We start from the raw sequence: 23,772 nt of genomic DNA, 5'->3' as shown, positions 1-23,772 counted from the left end.
ATCTGATACATCAGAATCCAGGCACCTGGACTTGGTCCGGTTGGTTCTGGACAACGTTAACCGCTTGGGGATGGAAGCTCCTATCCTTCCTGGGCATTGCCCTTGCCATAGTATTCAGTTGCTGCCTGTGCCTACAGTGTGGGCCAGCGATTTGTGGCCTGTGCGTCACTTCATGTATTGAACATTCCAGTTTTCACTTAAAACGCAAAAAGAAGAAAGAAGAACAAATGATGTTACAAGAACAGACCGATCGGTTTATGAGAATCGATATATCATGAAGGGTCCGTAGGGAACAAGGAGGGAATGAGGAAATATAAATTTTATGGTCAAGTAATGTTCCCTAGCGTGTACCCCACCGTCTCCATGTGTCAGTTAAAATACATGTAACTTCCCTCCTGTGCCAGCTATGAAGACGCAAATACATTTGCGTCCACCGTTAACATGTCCTCTTTCAGATCCACCATGAATGGATCGATAATTCAGTTCCTAAGTATGCCATGCCAACGTCTTTATATGGTGCATGTATGGTCAAATTGCACCCGTTTCTAAGGCTCCGCAAGGCCCAGATGCAAGTCCAGGCCTCAAGCCTCCTGAAACGCTCCGAAGTCACAGCCCCCACCTGTATCTGTGAACTCTGCCTTACTCCCTGTGCAGCCCATGGCGCTTAGCTCAGCCTGCTGCCTGCCAAGACTGTATTCAACCTTCGAAGTTATCTGTTCCGCTCCTCGAAAATACATTCCTGCCTACTAGTTTAAGTAAACATTCTCCCAGCTGCAGGTCGAAGGGCCCGGCCACGCTGTCTCTATGCAAGTAATTCATAGCCTCTGTTTCCATGGAAGGCCCATGCCCCACGCATCTCATGCAGACACTCAGGCGCTTATACACGCACTCACAGTCAGTATAGAGTAGCTTCTGCCCCAGAGACCTTTCCCTCTAGATAGTATGGTTCCCAAACATCAGATATCAGATATGATAGAAGTACGAGTTGATCTGACATGCCAGACTTCTGTCTCTTTCCGCCAGTGTAAATGTCAAGTCCCCTGCACCCGTCTGTTTCACGTCAATCATACGTCATGCAGCTGCGCGCGCATCCATGCCTCTGATTTCTGCTGACATTACAAGATTTCTGCTTTGTTGCCACCTACTTGTGACGTTTTCTAGCACACGCCTCCATGTTCACGCCCAGTTCACGCCTTCTAATTACGTATTGCTAACACGTGGACACTGTTATCATGCTGTTATCTTGTTTCTCTCAGCTGTTACGCCTCTTGCATTGGTGTCTATAATGTAACTCAAGTATATAAGCTATGTATTGTCAATAAAATATTGCTCTATCCCTTCCTGAACCCCTGTGGTTGCAGGAACATGATATCCAGTTCTAGAACGATTCCTTTTTAAGGAATAAAACCCCTAAGAACTCTAACACCACGGACTCTGTTTTTTTCTTTCCGATTGAGTTATTATTGATTAAGTACTTACCTGCATAGAAATTAAGACGGTAAATTAAATATTTACCACAGGGAGAGGGAGGGAGACAGAGGGAGATGGAGGGAGGGAGGGAAAGGGAGGGAGACAGAGGGTGGGAAATGGAGGGAGGGAGACGGAGAGGGAGAGGGAGAAGGAGAGAGGGATACAGAGGGAGGAAAAGGGTGGGAGAGGGAGACAGAGGGAGAGGGAGGGAGAAAGGGGGAGGGAGGGAGAGGGAGGGAGACAGAGGGAGGGAGGGAAAGGGAGGGAGGGAGAGGGAGGGAGGGAGGGAAAGGGAGGGAAAGGGAGGGAGGGAGAGGGGGACCGAGGGAAAGGGAGGGAGAGGGAGACCGAGGGAGGGAAAGGGAGACTGAGGGAGAGGGAGGGACGGAGAGGGAGGGAGGGAGAGGAAGAAAGGGGGAGGGAGACAGAGAAAGGGAGAGGGAGAGAGACAGCGAGAGGGAGACAGAGTGAGGGAGACCTCAGAGTGAAGGAGAGGGAAGGAGAGAGATGGAGACCTCAGCGAGAGAGACCTCAGAGTGAGGCAGAGGGAAGGGAGAGAGGGAGACCTCAGAGTGAGGGAGAGGGAAGGAGAGAGAGGGAGACCTCAGAGTGACGGAGACCTCAGAGTGAGGGAGAGGGGAGGAGAGAGAGGGAGACCTCAGAGTGAGGGAGAGGGAAGGAGAGAGAGGGAGACCTCAGAGTGAGGGAGAGGGAAGGAGAGAGGGAGACCTCAGAGGGAGGGAGACAGAGAGAAGGAGAGTGAGGGAGAGCTCAGAGTGAGGGAGACATAGGGAGGGAGGGGGAGGGAGGGAGACAGAGGGAGGGAAAGGGAGGGAGACAGAGGGACGGAGGGAAAGGGAGGGAGGGAAAGGGAGGGAGAGGGAGGGAGGGGAGGGGAGGAGAGAGAGGGAGACAGAGGGAAGCAGAGAGAGAGAGAGAAGGAGACAGAGTGAGGGAGACAGAGAGAGGGAGACAGAATGAGGGAGACAGAGTGCGGGAGGAAGACCGAGTGAGGGAGGAAGACCTCAGAGTGAGGGAGGGAGACCTCAGAGTGAGAGAGAGGAAGGAGAGAGAGGGAGACAGAGAGAAGGATGGAGAGGGAAGGAGAGAGATGGAGACAGAGTGAGGGAAACAGAGTGAGGGAAACAGAGTGAGGGAGACAGAGTGAGGGAGACAGAGTGAGGGAGACAGAGTGAGGGAGACAGAGTGAGGGAGACAGAGTGAGGGAGACAGAGTGAGGGAGACAGAGTGAGGGAGACAGAGTGAGGGAGACAGGGTGAGGGAAGAAGACCTCAGAGTGAGGGAGGGAGACCTCAGAGTGAGAGAGAGGAAGGAGAGAGAGGGAGACAGAGAGAAGGATGGAGAGGGAAGGAGAGAGATGGAGACAAAGTGAGGGAAACAGAGTGAGGGAGAGGGAAACAGAGTGAGGGAGAGGGAAACCAAGAGAGAGAGAGAGAGAGAGAGAGAGAGAGAGAGAGAAAGAACGAGAGAGAGAGAGATGTGTGTATGCCGGGTCCTGGTGGCTCAGTGGACGAAGGCGTCCGCTGCAGGGACCTGTGATCAACCTCATGGTCACAGTACAGTTTTTATTTTGTTGCTCTAGCCACGCTCCCTCCCCAACTGACCCCGCCCCCACCGATGCGGCCATCGGACACAAACCACACTGTAAATTTGGCCCCCGAGAGAAAGTTTGTGAGTACCCATGATTTAGAACATGACATGAATAACTCTGAATCTATATTGGATGTGGATTTTTCTCTTGAGGATTGGTTGAACTGAGTATGGGAAAGCTGAATGTGGCCTTTTGACTATTTCTACATGTCTACGAATGTGACTGTGCGAAGTGCAAATACAACTGAAAAATCACTATGTACACAGACATTTTAGAAAGTTTCTCTATTTTAATTTATCTTTAGTTTGTATACTTTAATTTTAAAGTACAAGTTGCTTCTTTTATACGAACAATATTGTAAAGGTTTTAATTAACTATATACAATAAAGAAATGTACTTACTTACTATGTCTACATTTTGCCCACAGGTGAGGATAGCTTTATGTGGACTTTTTAAGACTCCATTTGGCATAATTGGCTCACCATGTTTATAGAAGCCTTTTTAGTTAGGTCTAAACATCAATCCGTCTTTATTACTCAGAAGGCCCGAGCATTGAGAAATCTGGGAATGGAAGATACAGGGGTGATAATGCCTCCAGATAAAGTCGGAAATGTTGTAGTTCAACCTAGAGACCTTTATCTGAAGGGAGCAACTCAAGGACAGACATGCTGTCTGAAACTGGATGGAAAAACTACCTACCATTTTCAGAAAATGCTAAATGCCCTAATAGATTTCCAGATACCAGAAGACACTATAGATGGAAAGGATGGAACATTTTTACCCTACAGACATCCTGTTAAAAGTGTTCTCTCATTTTGCACATAGGTAGGGATATTCTGTGTTCATGAATATCAGTGAAGATCTCTTAATGGAGAAGTTCAAAGACATGTTTACAGGATGAAAACTAAAGCTTGGAACATGAAGATCTCTTACCTGGATAAGGAAACTGAAGGACCTGACAGGTTGCCAATTTATCAGCTTAATCACACTTTAAGATTTGAAATCTGCTCATTTCTTAGATGTATGCCAGGTCTGTTGGATTGGATCAACTTGGCTTCTGTTACCACCAGGACTGCATGTCCAAGGGGCTGACAGGGGACATAACTATTGGTGAGTCTCTAGTGCTCTCTTGTGATTCCTCCTTACTCTGTGGGGCACTTCTAGACCCGGTGCGACTGGCATACCTACCCTTTTCTTTTTGGTGTCGTCTTTCGGCACTTGTCTTCTCTTTCCTGCCTGTTCTCAATTTTTTATCACGTACTCTTGCGAGAGTATGGCGAACCGATTTTGGAATACGCCCCATGTGACATTGACGGGCGCCTATATTAAGGTCTGTTAGCCGTTTCCAAGGTGCTTGGCTTTGAGTTTCTACTACCGGATTGTGGGAGAAGGATTTTTGCTTTGCCCTTGTGTTTTCGATGGCCGGCATTCCCCCGTGCTCACCTCTCTGTTGGTTGAGGACTGCTGGAGCGGTTGCTCCTTTAATTTGCTTGTGTGTTCGGCATTCCGCCGCACACACCCCCTCGTTATTGGAGCTGTGGGAGCAGTTCTTCCTTTGGAGTACTAAGGTGCTCACCATTCTGCCGTGCATGCATCCTTTTCGTTTCCTTCGGGAACTGTGGGTGCAGTTCCTCATCATCATGCACATGTGCTCAGCAGTCCGCCACACACGCATCGGATGTCTCTCCTTGGATCCTCAGAGAACAGGTTAGAGTACTTGACTCTGGGATAATCTTCATCCTTTCTACACACTTTTGAATCGTCCCTACCTGATTGCAATCCTTCTTAATACCATATGTGCTTTTTTTTTGGTAGCATATTTGGGTCAGTGCAATGTCCTATTGAACTTATCGGCTTACTTTCTATTGGGGACCAACCCAAGGTTTTTTCTTCACTCCCTCAGTACACATACCTTTTTCTTTGCTGCTACCACTGGGCACCTGCCCCCTATGTCTTGGAATAGGGATATTCACCCATTTTCATCATTTACCTTCCTTGGATGCATTCTTGGTGGTTGTGTTTTCCTCTTCTGAATGTGGTGAGTAGTATTATAGAAATGAGGGAAAAAGGGGAGGGTTATCAGAGATTGAAACTGAGCTCTCCTATGTTGTATGGTTTCCTGACACTTACCTGTTTCTTGTGTGGTTGTGTTTTCTAGAGTGTGGCGGTAACTGAAGTTCAAACAAACAGAGGCCGACCCCATCCCGTGTCCTAGTCCTCCCAAAGGGAGTCCTGTGGCCCTGCTGTGCTGACGACTTCTCCCAAACGTATTGTTTCCTTTTCCTGTTTACTTCCTTTCCCCTTGGGACAAATCGCCCTTGCTGCTGGAGAAGAGAGGGGGTACTATCTCTGTTTCTGCGGCTCCTGGTTTTCAGGTGAGTGGGATCACAACAGCATCTCACCATTCAACTTGATACCTGATTGGAGTGAGCATATACTCCACATTTTGAAGGCCTCAATACTGCAGGTACACCCTCCAGGAGTAGCATTTTCATAAGTAAGATGTCACGCATATTTAACCTTTAAAAAGCTGCAATGCAGCATACCTTTCTCCCTTCAAACGATCCTCCTTCCCCTCCACCAAGCCTTTCCTGCCGCATACAATCTTTGCTGAAATGATCCCAAAGCTCTCTTGGTTTGTGCCTAGGGGCATGATATGAGATAACAATATTCTCTGCAGCCAAGAGGGAGGAGAGATGAGAAATCATGTGTCAATGGTAGTGCCCTTCTACCAAATTATTTGGGGGGCCTCATTTAGATCCAGGTGGGAGGCCTGAAGGACCACCTAGTTAGCAGTGGCCCTGGCTTCTCCTTCCCTGGCACACCTGCCAAGTGTAGACATCACTGCCAGGCAGACAGGGCCTCTGGGCCTTCAGTTGATCTGCCTGAGCAGTGGCTCCACTGAAGGAAATGAACATTGCCTCTCTCATACAAAAACCACTAAATTGTTCAAATTCTTTCCGTAGTGGTAGTCGATATGAAAACAAACCTGTGACTTTAATGAGGAGCCAATACTAAAGAATGGGTATTAACCACGATAAAACTATTGTCAAACATGTTAAAAGATATAAAACTCTTGAAAGTAATACACGCATACCTCGAGCCTCTTTTTTTTCCTCAGCAGTCAAGTTTAAGTCATCCTGGTGATCAGTACTCCCTTCTACTCCATGTCTGTAGAAAAAGCTTGGATCATCTTCATCTAACTCTTCGTCTGAATCATCTTCCAGAGATCCTCCTAGGAGCTTCACTGCTGCCAGCTGAGCAAACCTGCAACACATAATTTATATTTTGTCAGTAAGTCATAAATACAATCTTTATATAGGATCATATCATAGAAAGATGGATGAGAAGAGGTTGGGAGAAGTGGGGCACCAGGGAAACCCAAGAGACAACGTTGTCAAGGTCCATCTTTCTCTAATGTACCATATGTTTTCACATTCAAAGTATGGAATCAGTCAGGTTTTCAATGTACACTGACAATTAAATTTTGACCAGAAATTTAAGCCAAGCCCGGAGAATTGTTTTCGTGGTTGATTAAGCATCTGGTAATAGTGTTGCCTCGATATTGCTGCCGTGTGTGGGGGGCATTCTTTGATGTTAATTTTTTAAACTTTGTAAACTCCCTTTGCATTGCTGCTTTTTTTTTTAAAAAAGAAGGGTTTTCGCTAGTTGCCGCAACCTGGGTCTTTTTGCTCCCTGGTGTCCATCTGTTAGAGCGGGCCCGGGAGCAGGTCAGCACTCTAGTGGTTGCTCCTCCCCCAGCCTTAACTTCCTATTTAACACTGGATGCTGCGGTCGCGCACCAGTAATAGTGTTGCCTCGATGTTGCTGCCGTGTTTGGGGGGCGTTCTTTGATGTGATTTTTTAAACTTTGTAAACTTCATTTGCATTGCTGCTTTTTTTTAAACACAGAAGGGTTTTCGCTAGTTGCTGCTACCTGGGTCTTTTTGCTCTGTGGTGTCCGTCTGTTAGAGAGGGCCTGCGGGCAGGTCAGCGCTCTAGTGGATGCTCCTCCCCCAGCCTTAACTTCCTATTTAACACCGGATGCTGCGGTCGCGCAGCGGACGCGTGCAGCGGGCGCGCCAAAGGCAAGCCCGTCAGCATCCCGGGGGCGACCAGCACCAGCCATGCTGCCGGATCAGCGTCAGAGGAGATTGGTGCTAGGAGGTCTTTCAGTAGAGGGGAACTGCCGGCTTTGGGTAAGGCAAGGTGTGGTGGGGGGAGAAATGGGGGGTCCTTCAATGTTTACACCGAACATGTCCTTCATGCCAGTTCCGCTTCCAGCTGGGGGCACCAGCTACTACCTTCTGTAATGAGAAGGAAAACAGAGTTAGGGCGGCTCTTATTAACGCATGTTCTATGGTTAAACATGCGTCGGATATATACGAAATTCTCTCAGATGACCTCTTAGACCTTTCATTTATTACGGAAACCTGGCTTCAGGAAGCTTGTGCACAAGTGGTTAAGCTTGCTAATCCTACGGGTTTTAAAATCGCCGTGTGTCAGGGAGAGGAGGGGGGATTGCTGTGGTGTATAGGGGGACGTGGGCCCTCTCATTTGAGACCACTGTGGGCTTAATGGAAGTGGAGGCGATGGATTTTTCTATCGTTATTTCGCCCCATTCTAAACTCTGCTCTATCGGCCCCCTGGCCCACCGGGTGCCTTTTTGAGGACCTTGGGCGATGTTATCATCCCTCGCTCCCTCAGCTTCTCTAACTTCCTTCTTTTAGGTCATTTTAATATCCATTTAGACTACATGGAATCTGCAGGCGCTAGGGAGATCACAGACCTGTTAGATTTGGCCCACCTTACTCAGTGGGTAAAGTCACCCTCTCACCAAGGAGGACACATAATTGACTTGGTGTGTTCTAACTTCGCCTTGTCAGTAGATGACCCCCTTCAGGTGACCTCGTCTGATCATCATCTGGTACAATTTTCCTGGCCAATAGGGAGGCTGCCGCTCGCGTCAATACCGGTCTGTAACAACCAAGGTAGAAAGATCGACATTCCGGCTCTGGCTAGGGTCCTTGTGAAGACCTGCTCCGCGCTTACCTCTGTTCTCGATACTGCGGTGGACACGTTTTCCTCTTGGATCAGTCAAGCAGTGGATAAGGTGCAAAAACTCCCTTCCTCTAGGCGACCGAGACTTGCACCTTCCAAACCATGGTACTCCGGCACACTCAGAGATCTTAAATTGGGTTGCAAATCCCTGGAACGTCGATGGCGGCTGCATTATTGCCCTTTGGCAAAAAATGCTCTTCGGTTAGCGCAGAGGGAATATTATGCAGCTGTCAGGGAAGCTAAAAGGAGCTTTTATGCTGAACGGATAGCAAAAGCCAATAATAACAGCAAGGAGATTTTTGCTATTGTGAGCAGGGGCGGCTCTAGGCTCATGGCGGCCCTGGGCAGGGAGCGTAGGTAGGGGGCCCCGGAAGAGGGGGCCTGGGTATGGGGAACCGCGGAGGCCAGTGAAGAGGGGGGGTGTCAGGGTGTTTGGAAGTGGAACAGAGCCGGAGGCCGCCAAATCCCTGCCAGGGGCCACCCCGCAAATATGTGTCCATCCTCAGAGGATTATTATATTAAGGATATTATATTTGCGTGGTGGCCCCTGGGGTTTGGTGGCCCTGTGCAGGTGCACAGCTTGCACATGCCTAAGGCCGCCCCTGTTGTGAGAAGCTTCTTGGCACCAGCCGCACAACAAACGGCCCTTCCAGCCTCTACCCATTGGTGCGAGGAGTTGTCTACTTTTTTATTGATAAGATACAGGCTATTTAAGAAAGTTTGGGGTCGATGAGAGCTGTCTCCAGGGATTACCCTCTGCTATCCTCTTCTGATCGTTTGTCATTGGCCCCTTTGCTCTGGAATTTTGAGCTTGTGGCCGGTCCGGATATTTTAGCTATTCTTAAATCCCTCAAGTCAGGGTCTCCTTCTGATCCGTGTCCGGCCAGACTGCTGGCGGAGGTTGCTGAAGTGGTCTACCCGGAGGTCAATAAGATTATTAATTTACTAGCAGCCCGTCCCTTCGTTGTCCGGGTATGAATTGCTGCCGGCAGTAGTATATTGTTTTGTAGGATTTCGTTCTGATAGCATTTCTTATCTGTGACAGGCCTGTGAAACACTCCAATTCACAGTGCACTGCTGATGCATTTCAGAGAACGCGTTCAGTAGTGTGTGAACTCGAGTTTCCCTACTTTATTTTTCCTAGCAATATTATATAGCGCAAACTCGACAACATGGCATGAGCACAATTTACATTACAATAGAACACATTCATTTGTGGTAGGCACGGGGAGACAAGGCGATTTGCCTGGAATCACAGGATGTTGAGCTGATGCCGAGATTCGAACGTAGCTCCCCAGCTCTAAAGTTCGCAATTCTAGAACTTGTGGCGGGAGGTGTGTCTAAAAGTGTATGTCGGTGCTGGCCATCAATGAGAGAGACCTGTGCATTTTTCAAATGGGTGGTGAAAAAATATGAGTATGTTGCTGGAGATGTGGGCCGCCGTGCCACCAATGTACTTACCGGGGGAGGGTAAACACCCATTATTCCGCAACTTTCTTTCCGCATACCATCACTTCGCATACTTTCATCACGAAAGTACCATGACTCCGCAATGCCATTATAACGCATGGCATTACATTTTATATGCTTTTACCACACATACATTTACAACGAAATTCGTTGTAAATGCATGAATGGTAAAAGCATGTTTTTTTTTTAATGTTTGGATAAAGTAAGTATGGGTATAGGGGTATATGTTTTGGGGTACTGAGGTATATGTTTTGGGGTGTTTGGGTATTTTAAGGGTTCAAATATAGTTTTGGGTTATGGGGTGCCGGGGTAGTTTTAGGGTTTAGGGATAGGTATGGGTTTTGGGGTACAGGGGTATTTTTAGGAATCAGGGCTAGGTTTGGGTTTTGGGGTACAGGGGTATTTTTAGGGTTCAGTGGTAGGTTTGGGTTTTGGGGTACAGGGGTATTTTAAGGGTTCAGGGCTAGGTTTGTGTTTTGGAGTACAGGGGTATTTTAGGGTTTAGGGGTAGGTTTGTGTTTTGGGGTACAGGGGTATTTTTAGGGTTCAGGGGTAGGTTTGGGTTTTGAGGTACAGGGGTATTTATAGGGTTCAGGGATAGGTTTGGGTTTTGGGGTACAGGGTATATTTATAGGGTTAAGATTGGTTAGTGTTTAAGGGTGTTGGGGTATTTGAAGGAGTACGGGTGCGTTATGATTATGGGGTGCAGGGGTATTTAAAGGGAGCAGGGTGGGATTAGTTTAGTTTTTAGGGTGTAAAGGGAAATAAAATAAAATAATAAATACAAATAATATAAATAATGCAATTTAAAAGAAAAAATGTTTTAATTAAATAAAAAAAAGTGTGTATATATATATATATATATATATATATATATATATATATATATATATATATATATATATATATATATATATATTACCTACTGGCGGTCGCCAGTAGGTATATATAGTTAGGATTTTTTTCCTATGGGATTTCTGAAAATTCTATGTCGAATAACTTTGGCGTTTTTGGACGGAATTGGCTGAAATTTTCAGGAAAATGCCACATTGTGTTTCTGTTTAATCAATGGGGGGTTTTGTCCTACGGGTCCTGGCTGGACAACATGCGTTATAAAAAAAGGGGAGTGCCAGAACTCGAATTCAAGTCACAGCAGCTTGTTTATTCAGCTGATGTGTGCCCTCTTTGAGTAACTTCAAGAAGGTGTTTATACAAATATTTCACTTTTTTTGAATATTTCAATGCATATTTACATTTTGTAATACTTCAGAAGATTAAACATTTCCTATCACTGAGAAAGCAAAAAGTACAATGTTTCAAAACATTACAAACTTTTGAACAGAACAAATAAAGCATTCAAATATGATTACAATTTACATCACAGTTGGCTTTAAATCATAGAATTTACATCATGGTTGGCTTTAAATCATATACACCTAGACTAATTTTTTTAAACCGAATGATTTTGCAAGCAATGGGCTTATTGGGCAACCTGACTTAGATTGTGTCACCCTATGATTATATATCAACCCCTAACATTTGGGTCCATCGACTTTCAAACAGCCTTGTAGCCGACGCGTTTCCAAACCCTTCCTTTTCCTGTGGGGTTCTTCTTCAGGGCTGAGCTGTGCCTACGGTGTAAAATTGGGGGACATTTCAGTATCTCCTATTCTCTACTGTTAACCATCTTTGTTAAAAAAGGGAAAGACCTCAAAGATTTTTACCTTTTTGTTGTTGGGGGCTGTGAAATTCAAGCACGGGACATCATGTTATCCATATTTTTCACCATTACCTACGTAGAGTTAAAGGAATGGTGTGTTTGTAGATTGCCAAATTTTTCACACTCATCAACATGTATTCTCTATTTTATGCGCCACCCTGTCACTTACTTCTTATGTTCCTGATCCCTCGTAGAGGTGAACGGACCGTTTGTGGGAATCTAATTATGGTTCCGCGGTGTTGGGGTTCTGTTTGAATATGGAGTAAAGATCGAATTTACCAGCTAATTGTTGCAACGAGTGTTACATTTTAATAAGCGCTATTATGCTATCGTGCTTACTTGATTTCAGACGCCACAGGCTGACCCCGGCACTGCAGTATATTATGTTGGTCAAAACGCTGTTGTTGACTCAGTCAGCTGTTCTGTGAACAGAGTTAAAAATGCCTATCGTTATTCGGCATTCATTCCGCTTTAGTTTTTTGTTTTTGTTGCGCGGGCGAGACCGCGTTTTCGGTGGTGCATACATAATTGTCTTACCTCCGTCTATCGGAAGCAGCGCTTGAAACCTCCGAGGGGCCGCGTGACGCTCACTCCTACCGCTACTGGAAAACCTCCGATTTCCAACACGGGGCGGAACTCTGTTTCCTGTTAATAAAGGAGCTTGTGCATTGTGGGAATTGTAGTCTTCCCCATCATGGCGTTTTTTTTGGGGCATGTGCTTTGAGTTGTTGCTATGTTTGTTAAGCTACGGGTGGTGAGTGAGTGACTGGGGCAATGGATTACATATCCGTGGATGTGATTTATATTGGCAAAGGTGTGTGAACAGAGGACTCAATAACTTGATCTTTGCAGTTCAGATATTTCATTCAGCCCATCCAACACGCAATTAAACCTCAGGATTAAATATGCTTCCTTTTTGAGCAGCATGGTATCAATGTTTCCTCCCCTTAAGGGGGCTTTCATGGCTTGTAACACCGTCCATTTAAAATCTGTCTCGGTATGTTGGTGTTCCACGAAGTGCTGCACCATGGGTGCGGACAGCACTTTGTGTCTGATTCTGGACCTATGTTGAGCCAATCGTTGGTTCACTTTTTGGGTGGTTTTCCCAATGTACAACTTGGGACATGGGCACGTAATGGCATATATTACGTTGTGTGTTTTGCAGTTTGAGAATCCCTTATGTGTCCATTTTATTGTGTTAAATTGGAATTCCTCCCCTTCGATTGTACTAGGGCAGGAGGCACATGTGCCACATTTGTGGTGACCCGATATGGGTGGCAATTTCCACAATGTGCGTAGGTCTGTTTTGGCTTGGCTGACCCCTAGGTCAGCTCTCACAATGTATTGGGAGATGCTCCTGTTTTTCTTTAGGGCAAACAGTGGCTTCTCAATTGGAACCTCCGAGTTCGTTATCAAATGCCAGTTCTTTAAAATAATGGACTTAAATTTATTTGTGTATGGCCCGAATGTCGTGACGCACACTGGTCTGTCAAGGGGTTTGCTGTCTTTTTTTCTCAGTAATTCTTCACGCGGGGTATGCCATGCCCGTGTGGCTGAATGTTTTAGCAATTTCCGTGGGTAGCCTCTTTGTTCGAGTTGATCACTAAGAATTTGAGAGTGAGTTAAAAAGTCTTCCTTCCTTGAACAGTTACGTCGGATTCTCAACATTTGGCCATATGGCAAATTTGTTTTTAAGCTTTTGGGATGATGGCTCGCGAAATGCAATATTGTGTTTTTGTCTGTATTTTTGCGATGTAAGGTAGTTGACAGTTGGTTTTGATGAGGGAAAACCACTACATCCAAGAAGGTGAGAGATGTTCTACTGTGTGTGATCGTGAACTTGATGTCTGGGTGTCTGGTGTTCAACCATTGGTGAAATTCGGTCAGCATTTCTTCAGACCCTTTCCATTGACACCAGATATCATCGATGTAACGATACCATGTTGTTATGTTTTGTAGGAATGGGTTATTTTGGTAAATGAAGCGCTCCTCATACAGGGACATGAAGAGAACCGCCATCTCTGGGGCGTAAGGACACCCCATGGCGGTCCCCTTCACCTGCACGTAGAACGCATCCATGAACCGAAAATAATTTCTTTTCAGAGCAATTCTGGCTAAGTCAATGATGAAGTCTGTGGGGACTCTTTGTGGTCGTGGTCGTGTATCTAAGTAATACTCCATTGCTTCCAGTCCTTCCTCTTGAGGGATCTGGGTGTATAGAGACGTGACATCAAAGGATACCAACAACTCTTGCGTATCATCAAATGAAACTCCTTCTACCTTGTTTATGAAGTCCGTGGTGTCTTTGAGATGTGATTTAACTTCGGACAGAAAGGGTTTTATGAAAACATCCACATACTTGGCAAGTGGTTCTAATAGTGAATCACACCCGGAGACTATGGGTCTTCCGGGTGGTTCAGTTATGCTCTTATGTATTTTCGGTAGAAAATAAATAACTGGAATACGTGGGCTCTTTTTGTTGAGGTATTGGAACTCTTTCGGTCCCAGTATCCCCTTGTCATAACCTTCAGTGAGTTTCATCTGGATCTCAGTTTGTATTTGTGTGGTCGGATCTTCTTTGACTTCTCTGTACCAGTCAGTATTCTTAATTTGGCTGTTAGCTTCAGATATGTATTTATCTCTGGACCAGACCACCAGTGCGCCCCCCTTGTCAGCGGGTTTTAACACTATGGACTCATCAGAGCGTAGGTTGTTCAAAGCCTTTTGTTGATCTCTACTGATATTTCTTTTCAAGAAAACTTTTTGTTTGTTTAGCTGCGTGATGGAGGACAGAACGGTCTGTTCAAAAGCAATAATTTCTTTGGGAATTGTATAGGTGGGAGGAACAAATGTGGATTTGTTAGACAAGTTAGAGGGTTCTGGTACTCTTGTGTCTTCTTTGTTGTGGAAAAATGCCCTAAGTCTTAATTTGCGACAAAATTCTAGCGCTTCTATTTTCAAGTAAGTCAAATCAGTGGTAGTTCTTGGGACAAATTTGAGTCCTAATTCAAGGACAGATTTTTCATGTACGGTTAGTTCTTTGTTAGATATGTTCACTATGGAGGTCGGATTTATGTCTTGTACTGAGTTCTGCGTGTTCTCATTTCCCATGGTTGGGGCTGAGGTTTGAACCTGGCCCTGCCTCTGCCTTCGCCCTTCTCTAAAAAAGGAGTTCTTTTTGAGGGACCCTCCCTTGGATCTGAGTCGTTGGCTGATTCTGACGATGAAGTCTCAGAGAAGGTGACAAATCGGTTTTTAGACCTCCCTTGGTACTGCGATAAGGCTCTTCTGGATTCAATTTGGGTATAGTAATCGTCTTTGAAGTATGGGTAAACAGACTCTATCTTGAAGGCCTTAACGTCCTTATCAAACTTGTTCGACCTAAAATTGATCGTGTTGTCCCTAAATGTGGCAATTTCTTTATCAATTTTTTCTAGCAAAGCTTTGGACTCTTCTATTGTGTGATTGTCCTCTATTGCTTTGATGAGTGCCTCTATCTCTTCCTGTTCCTTTTGACAAATTCTCTTAGCTGTTTCAACGGTATGGACCATAAGGTCTCTGCTACACTTTGTTGCTATATAGCTAAAACCCTTTTTATATACTGGGTCCTCCGTAAACACCACCGGTACGTTTTTTACTTGAAGGCCCCAAGGGATGGTACCTGCCTTGAGGTGTGCGAATAAAAAATGTCCGTGCAATTCCGTGCGAGTGTGCTTCTTATGTAGTCTTAGTAGCTTATCACTCTCATTCTGTTGTTGTGCATTTGTGCTGAGTTTAATAGACGAGAATGGAGAGGGTCCCGAAATTAAATTTTTAATGTGTGCCTCAGAAAAGGAAAGTGTTTCCTCCTCTGACATGTTCCAACAGGTTATGGTGTGTAACCCGCTGAGCCAGTTGTTTACAAGGTTATTATGGCTATTTTTTAGAGCCAAAAAAACCCGCGCAGGCCTTTGCCTGCTCTCTACGTTTAATCAATGGGGGGTTTTGTCCTACGGGTCCTGGCTGGACAACATGCGTTATAAAAAAAGGGGAGTGCCAGAACTCGAATTCAAGTCACAGCAGCTTGTTTATTCAGCTGATGTGTGCCCTCTTTGAGTAACTTCAAGAAGGTGTTTATACGAATATTTCACTTTTTTTGAATATTTCAATGCATATTTACATTTTGTAATACTTCAGAAGATTAAACATTTCCTATCACTGAGAAAGCAAAAAGTACAATGTTTCAAAACATTACAAACTTTTGAACAGAACAAATAAAGCATTCAAATATGATTACAATTTACATCACAGTTGGCTTTAAATCATAGAATTTACATCATGGTTGGCTTTAAATCATATACACCTAGACTAATTTTTTTAAACCGAATGATTTTGCAAGCAATGGGCTTATTGGGCAACCTGACTTAGATTGTGTCACCCTATGATTATATATCAACCCCTAACATTTGGGTCCATCGACTTTCAAACAGCCTTGTAGCCGACGCGTTTCCAAACCCTTCCTTTTCCTGTGGGGTTCTTCTTCAGGGCTGAGCTGTGCCTACGGTGTAAAATTGGGGGACATTTCAGTATCTCCTATTCTCTACTGTTAACCATCTTTGTTAAAAAAGGGAAAGACCTCAAAGATTTTTACCTTTTTGTTGTTGGGGGCTGTGAAATTCAAGCACGGGACATCATGTTATCCATATTTTTCACCATTACCTACGTAGAGTTAAAGGAATGGTGTGTTTGTAGATTGCCAAATTTTTCACACTCATCAACATGTATTCTCTATTTTATGCGCCACCCTGTCACTTACTTCTTATGTTCCTGATCCCTCGTAGAGGTGAACGGACCGTTTGTGGGAATCTAATTATGGTTCCGCCGTGTTGGGGTTCTGTTTGAATATGGAGTAAAGATCGAATTTACCAGCTAATTGTTGCAACGAGTGTTACATTTTAATAAGCGCTATTATGCTATCGTGCTTACTTGATTTCAGACGCCACAGGCTGACCCCGGCACTGCAGTATATTATGTTGGTCAAAACGCTGTTGTTGACTCAGTCAGCTGTTCTGTGAACAGAGTTAAAAATGCCTATCGTTATTCGGCATTCATTCCGCTTTAGTTTTTTGTTTTTGTTGCGCGGGCGAGACCGCGTTTTCGGTGGTGCATACATAATTGTCTTACCTCCGTCTATAGGAAGCAGCGCTTGAAACCTCCGAGGGGCCGCGTGACGCTCACTCCTACCGCTACTGGAAAACCTCCGATTTCCAACACGGGGCGGAACTCTGTTTCCTGTTAATAAAGGAGCTTGTGCATTGTGGGAATTGTAGTCTTCCCCATCATGGCGTTTTTTTTGGGGCATGTGCTTTGAGTTGTTGCTATGTTTGTTAAGCTACGGGTGGTGAGTGAGTGACTGGGGCAATGGATTACATATCCGTGGATGTGATTTATATTGGCAAAGGTGTGTGAACAGAGGACTCAATAACTTGATCTTTGCAGTTCAGATATTTCATTCAGCCCATCCAACACGCAATTAAACCTCAGGATTAAATATGCTTCCTTTTTGAGCAGCATGGTATCAATGTTTCCTCCCCTTAAGGGGGCTTTCATGGCTTGTAACACCGTCCATTTAAAATCTGTCTCGGTATGTTGGTGTTCCACGAAGTGCTGCACCATGGGTGCGGACAGCACTTTGTGTCTGATTCTGGACCTATGTTGAGCCAATCGTTGGTTCACTTTTTGGGTGGTTTTCCCAATGTACAACTTGGGACATGGGCACGTAATGGCATATATTACGTTGTGTGTTTTGCAGTTTGAGAATCCCTTATGTGTCCATTTTATTGTGTTAAATTGGAATTCCTCCCCTTCGATTGTACTAGGGCAGGAGGCACATGTGCCACATTTGTGGTGACCCGATATGGGTGGCAATTTCCACAATGTGCGTAGGTCTGTTTTGGCTTGGCTGACCCCTAGGTCAGCTCTCACAATGTATTGGGAGATGCTCCTGTTTTTCTTTAGGGCAAACAGTGGCTTCTCAATTGGAACCTCCGAGTTCGTTATCAAATGCCAGTTCTTTAAAATAATGGACTTAAATTTATTTAAAATTCTTAGTGATCAACTCGAACAAAGAGGCTACCCACGGAAATTGCTAAAACATTCAGCCACACGGGCATGGCATACCCCGCGTGAAGAATTACTGAGAAAAAAAGACAGCAAACCCCTTGACAGACCAGTGTGCGTCACGACATTCGGGCCATACACAAATAAATTTAAGTCCATTATTTTAAAGAACTGGCATTTGATAACGAACTCGGAGGTTCCAATTGAGAAGCCACTGTTTGCCCTAAAGAAAAACAGGAGCATCTCCCAATACATTGTGAGAGCTGACCTAGGGGTCAGCCAAGCCAAAACAGACCTACGCACATTGTGGAAATTGCCACCCATATCGGGTCACCACAAATGTGGCACATGTGCCTCCTGCCCTAGTACAATCGAAGGGGAGGAATTCCAATTTAACACAATAAAATGGACACATAAGGGATTCTCAAACTGCAAAACACACAACGTAATATATGCCATTACGTGCCCATGTCCCAAGTTGTACATTGGGAAAACCACCCAAAAAGTGAACCAACGATTGGCTCAACATAGGTCCAGAATCAGACACAAAGTGCTGTCCGCACCCATGGTGCAGCACTTCGTGGAACACCAACATACCGAGACAGATTTTAAATGGACGGTGTTACAAGCCATGAAAGCCCCCTTAAGGGGAGGAAACATTGATACCATGCTGCTCAAAAAGGAAGCATATTTAATCCTGAGGTTTAATTGCGTGTTGGATGGGCTGAATGAAATATCTGAACTGCAAAGATCAAGTTATTGAGTCCTCTGTTCACACACCTTTGCCAATATAAATCACATCCACGGATATGTAATCCATTGCCCCAGTCACTCACTCACCACCCGTAGCTTAACAAACATAGCAACAACTCAAAGCACATGCCCCAAAAAAAACGCCATGATGGGGAAGACTACAATTCCCACAATGCACAAGCTCCTTTATTAACAGGAAACAGAGTTCCGCCCCGTGTTGGAAATCGGAGGTTTTCCAGTAGCGGTAGGAGTGAGCGTCACGCGGCCCCTCGGAGGTTTCAAGCGCTGCTTCCGATAGACGGAGGTAAGACAATTATGTATGCACCACCGAAAACGCGGTCTCGCCCGCGCAACAAAAACAAAAAACTAAAGCGGAATGAATGCCGAATAACGATAGGCATTTTTAACTCTGTTCACAGAACAGCTGACTGAGTCAACAACAGCGTTTTGACCAACATAATATACTGCAGTGCCGGGGTCAGCCTGTGGCGTCTGAAATCAAGTAAGCACGATAGCATAATAGCGCTTATTAAAATGTAACACTCGTTGCAACAATTAGCTGGTAAATTCGATCTTTACTCCATATTCAAACAGAACCCCAACACCGCGGAACCATAATTAGATTCCCACAAACGGTCCGTTCACCTCTACGAGGGATCAGGAACATAAGAAGTAAGTGACAGGGTGGCGCATAAAATAGAGAATACATGTTGATGAGTGTGAAAAATTTGGCAATCTACAAACACACCATTCCTTTAACTCTACGTAGGTAATGGTGAAAAATATGGATAACATGATGTCCCGTGCTTGAATTTCACAGCCCCCAACAACAAAAAGGTAAAAATCTTTGAGGTCTTTCCCTTTTTTAACAAAGATGGTTAACAGTAGAGAATAGGAGATACTGAAATGTCCCCCAATTTTACACCGTAGGCACAGCTCAGCCCTGAAGAAGAACCCCACAGGAAAAGGAAGGGTTTGGAAACGCGTCGGCTACAAGGCTGTTTGAAAGTCGATGGACCCAAATGTTAGGGGTTGATATATAATCATAGGGTGACACAATCTAAGTCAGGTTGCCCAATAAGCCCATTGCTTGCAAAATCATTCGGTTTAAAAAAATTAGTCTAGGTGTATATGATTTAAAGCCAACCATGATGTAAATTCTATGATTTAAAGCCAACTGTGATGTAAATTGTAATCATATTTGAATGCTTTATTTGTTCTGTTCAAAAGTTTGTAATGTTTTGAAACATTGTACTTTTTGCTTTCTCAGTGATAGGAAATGTTTAATCTTCTGAAGTATTACAAAATGTAAATATGCATTGAAATATTCAAAAAAAGTGAAATATTTGTATAAACACCTTCTTGAAGTTACTCAAAGAGGGCACACATCAGCTGAATAAACAAGCTGCTGTGACTTGAATTCGAGTTCTGGCACTCCCCTTTTTTTATAACATTGTGTTTCTGAGCAGCCCCTGAAAATTTGGGGGGGTTTCGTCATGGGGGGGCCGAGAAAAAAGGGGGGTCCCAAAACGCGTTCTTCCCATTCATTTTTCCATAGGGCGGTTGGAATCACTTTTAGCTCAAACGGCTGAATGGATTTACACGAAACTTGGCAAAATTGTAGATATGGTTTGCCCGACGTGCCTTTGCTATGTCTCAATATATGTGCTCCAGTGGACTTTGAGAAATTAACGTTTTTAAAAACAGATATATCTGTGACAGCGCTCCGGTTAGCAAACACAACAGGTGATGGACCGAATGTGGATCAATGTCACACACTCAACCCAGTCCAAAGATCTGGGCCCAAATCCATCGTTTTTTTGCACTCCACACCACCCTGGGTTAGACAATGGCGATATGCAAATCAGCTCTGACCCTGTGCCCCATGGGAACAGTCCAGTCCGAACTACAAAAGCCATGTCCTTCCCAGAACGGAATCAAGCATCCGAGGACCGGACCGGTTTCGAGGTAACACCTCTCATCAGCCCGGCTAGCTTGACTCCAGTGGTGTGGAGTGCCTGGGACCCACGTCTGGGCATCCCCAGCGCACTTAGGGCGGAATATGCAAACACAACAGGTGATGGACCGAATGTGGATCAATGTCACACACTCAACCCAGTCCAAAGATCTGGGCCCAAATCCATCGTTTTTTTTGCACTCCACACCACCCTGGGTTAGACAATGGCGATATGCAAATCAGCTCTGACCCTGTGCCCCATGGGAACAGTCCAGTCCGAACTACAAAAGCCATGTCCTTCCCAGAACGGAATCAAGCATCCGAGGACCGGACCGGTTTCGAGGTAACACCTCTCATCAGCCCGGCTAGCTTGACTCCAGTGGTGTGGAGTGCCTGGGACCCACGTCTGGGCATCCCCAGCGCACTTAGGGCGGAATATGCAAACACAACAGGTGATGGACCGAATGTGGATCAATGTCACACACTCAACCTCCGGTTAGCGCTCCGGTTCGCGTACCTGACGCGTAACGGAACTTCGCGAAGCGAAGCTGATTGGCTCTCCGGTGTCTGTCAACATTCTAAACAGTCCGGAACGGCCGCCATCTTGTCTCTCGGTAGGATCGAGAGACAAGAGGTGGATAAAACAAAGTGGGAAATGAGCATAAGGGGGCAGAGTACATCCTCCCTAACCCCCTAGGTTTGATGAGGGGGCTTTAAAAGGGCCCCGCGGGTCAAAGAAAAAAAATATTATTATCGTTTTTTTTGCGGGGGGAGCGCTCGGTACGCGCACCGGTACGCGGACCGGGAAGCGTAATATTGGGAAAATGGGATGAAAGAATGTTCAAATATTGTATGTGATTGTTCTTTTTTATTTTTTAATTTTTTATTTTATTTAAGTACCAAGATGTAGGTACCAATGCAGAGTCTAAAAATAAAAATACACCGTTTTCTTTGTAAATATCTTGCATGTTGTTTCAGAAGTTATTGTGGTACATGGAATTCATAGCGTAGTCTGTCAGGAAAGCAGAAACACCATGGAGGCAGGAGATGATAAAGAGATGTTAAATACACATTGGAGATAATATAGTGGGAGAAAGGAAGTAACTATGAGCAAACTTATTATGTAACACAAAAAAGTTGCACAGTATTTTTAAAGTCTGATTTTACATTATAATCAATTTGCTACTAGTTTACAAAATACATATAAAAATGAATGTCTCAAACAATTTTTGAATTATTAAATAAAAATTTATTTTTCTGATTCGTTTTCAAAATTAAAAAGAACTTCTAATAATTCATTGTCAGATTTTTTTTCATTTTCAATTAGGAAATCTACTGATTCCACACATTGCAGAAGTTCAAAGTCTCGTGATTCATCATAGAACTCAGAGTCAATTTCTGTATCTGTGTTGTTTCTTGCAACAATTTCCAAGTTAGTTTTGTTCTCTCCTTCCATTTTTGTGCTGTAAAACGAATTTTTAAAAATATATCAGTACAGATAGGGCACTGTTGGGTTTAAGTACAGACAGGTAGTTTGTTTTTTTAAACAGTGATTTTATCTTTGGGCAGTGTATGGTATCAGACTGGAAGTAGAAATATAAAAAAATGTATGTGATAAAGCCTAAGTTAATTCTTAATTATACAAGACAAGCCTAACTCCATCCATAACTAAAACAGAGATGTCTATCTTATTCTATAACTATTACAGAGGGATAGTATATAACTATCAGAAAATGTTTTCCTACTTAACTTAAAGTGCAGAACATACTTACGTTTTTAAAATATCATCTTACCAATCAAAAAGAAGTTTAAGTTCTCATTTGAAATGCACTTGATATGTACTTCAGGAAGTAGTAGTCAAAATGGCTGTGTTTCTCTCTCTTTCTTTATATATATTCAGGTACATAACCAATCAAATGTCATAAAATAATAGAAGATATTGAAAGTAGCATTTTGATTGGTTGTCAATTCTAACACTTCATAAGTGTTTTTGTTAGGTAATTTACCTCAGGATATTTAATCAGGCTTACAGCATAATTTTCTCAATGGAATTCCATCAAATTTGGTTAAATGGTAGGGACTGCTAAGTAGTAGGCCCTATTCTATATTTGATGAAAGTGTCTGTAGTAGTTTTTCTGTAAATTACTTTCCCACCTTTTTTTATCGAGCGCTTACCGGTGCGCTCCCCGGTACGCGAACCGGGAGCATTACGGGAGTCCTCCATTTTCTGTATTGGTAGAATTGAGTCATAAGATGGAGGACAAAGAATGTACGGAATGGGTAGAAGGGGGCACGGTAGACACTTTGTGACCCTCTAGGTTTTCTGAGGGGGGATTAGGAAGCTGATATATGCAAAAGTAAAAAAATTTAATTTTTAAAAATTTCGCGGGGAGAGCGCCCGGTACGCGCACCGGTAAGCTAACCGGGGAGCGTACTTTGGTGAAGAAAAAAAAAAAAACGTTTTGAATGATTAGAGGTAGGGTAGCTCTGAAAAGAGCTATTGTGTTCTGTGGCTAATTTAGGTACCTACAAGTAGGTTCCAATGCACACTTTTAAATAAAGGACGAATATTCTATTCCCTTCATCGGAGAAGTGTACACCATCTCTTCTGTAGATGTGTTGAATGTTGGAACGCAAGTTATTGTTGTATATTAAACCCATTCCATAGTCTCTCATGTAAGCAGAAACAGATGTATTCACATGTTTCTGTGCTTTCTCAAATTGTGGAAAAAAATTAATTTGACCACTTACATTTTTGTCTTTGATATATATTGGAATATACCAAGGCAGTTTGGGGAAAAAGTGTCATTTAAAAGAAGAATACATTTTACAGCTTTTGATATTTGCTATTAAAAAACCATTGAAATTCACTGAAAAACCATAGGTTATAGACCATATATAGTCATCAGTGATGTCACTGACCATATCATGAATGATGTAATATGTGACATCATCAGCAGTGGATTGCGGGTGCGCGATATATAGTTAGTGCAACTAACTATATATGCGAATTTCAATGGTTTTGTGTGAGTAAAATAAGGTTTTGTAAATGCTAATCCCTAACTATATATGGTCTATAACCTATGGTTTTTTCAGTGAATATATATATATATAAGACGAACTCCGTTATGCCCCAAATACAGCTTCAGAACACCAACAAAAACCGGACCCAGATGGAAAGTTGCCAAATTATTTTATTTCATCCTCGTGCAGAAAAACACGCCGCCATGACGCGTTTCGGGACCTCGGCCCCTTGATCACATGACATGGTCCGGCATTTCACCAATCAATTTAAAGTGCAAGTGCGTCATCAGCTGACCCCTCAGCCTGTGGACATAAAAAACGGACTTCAGCCTGGTCCAGGAACAAATGCACGACATATCACATGTAAAGTTCAAGTGCATCAATTAATCAGTCATGGTCCATATAACTTGAAATACAACATGTATAAGTAAGAAATCAAACATTTTAAGAAAATTATTACTATTTTCCACAAGGTAGACTCTTAATCCTCATGTCACCCTCACGCATGTTCCCATTGATTGAATTGATTCAAGTATAAAATCAATTAAAAGAATAAAATGACCCTGTATATTGCATGTTAAAATCATGACTAAAAAATATACAATT

At 43.8% G+C, this 23,772-nt stretch overlaps 1 protein-coding gene across 1 annotated transcript in view; it reads right to left on the bottom strand.

The window, feature by feature from the left end:
* ANKRD42 (ankyrin repeat domain 42) overlaps nucleotides 1-23,772 on the bottom strand; it is a 428,468-nt gene that overhangs the window by 78,873 nt on the left and 325,823 nt on the right. Inside the window, exon 9 of the mRNA XM_086933250.1 lies at nucleotides 6,180-6,349. Coding sequence (XP_086789376.1) covers nucleotides 6,180-6,349 — 170 coding nt within the window. The remainder of the gene's footprint in view (nucleotides 1-6,179; nucleotides 6,350-23,772) is intronic.

Source organism: Lissotriton vulgaris, chromosome 8 (genome assembly GCF_964263255.1).
Source record: "Lissotriton vulgaris chromosome 8, aLisVul1.2, whole genome shotgun sequence".
Taxonomy (NCBI): domain Eukaryota; kingdom Metazoa; phylum Chordata; class Amphibia; order Caudata; family Salamandridae; genus Lissotriton; species Lissotriton vulgaris.
Note: the sequence above shows the minus strand (reverse complement) of the source record. Positions and strands in the feature narration are given on the sequence as shown.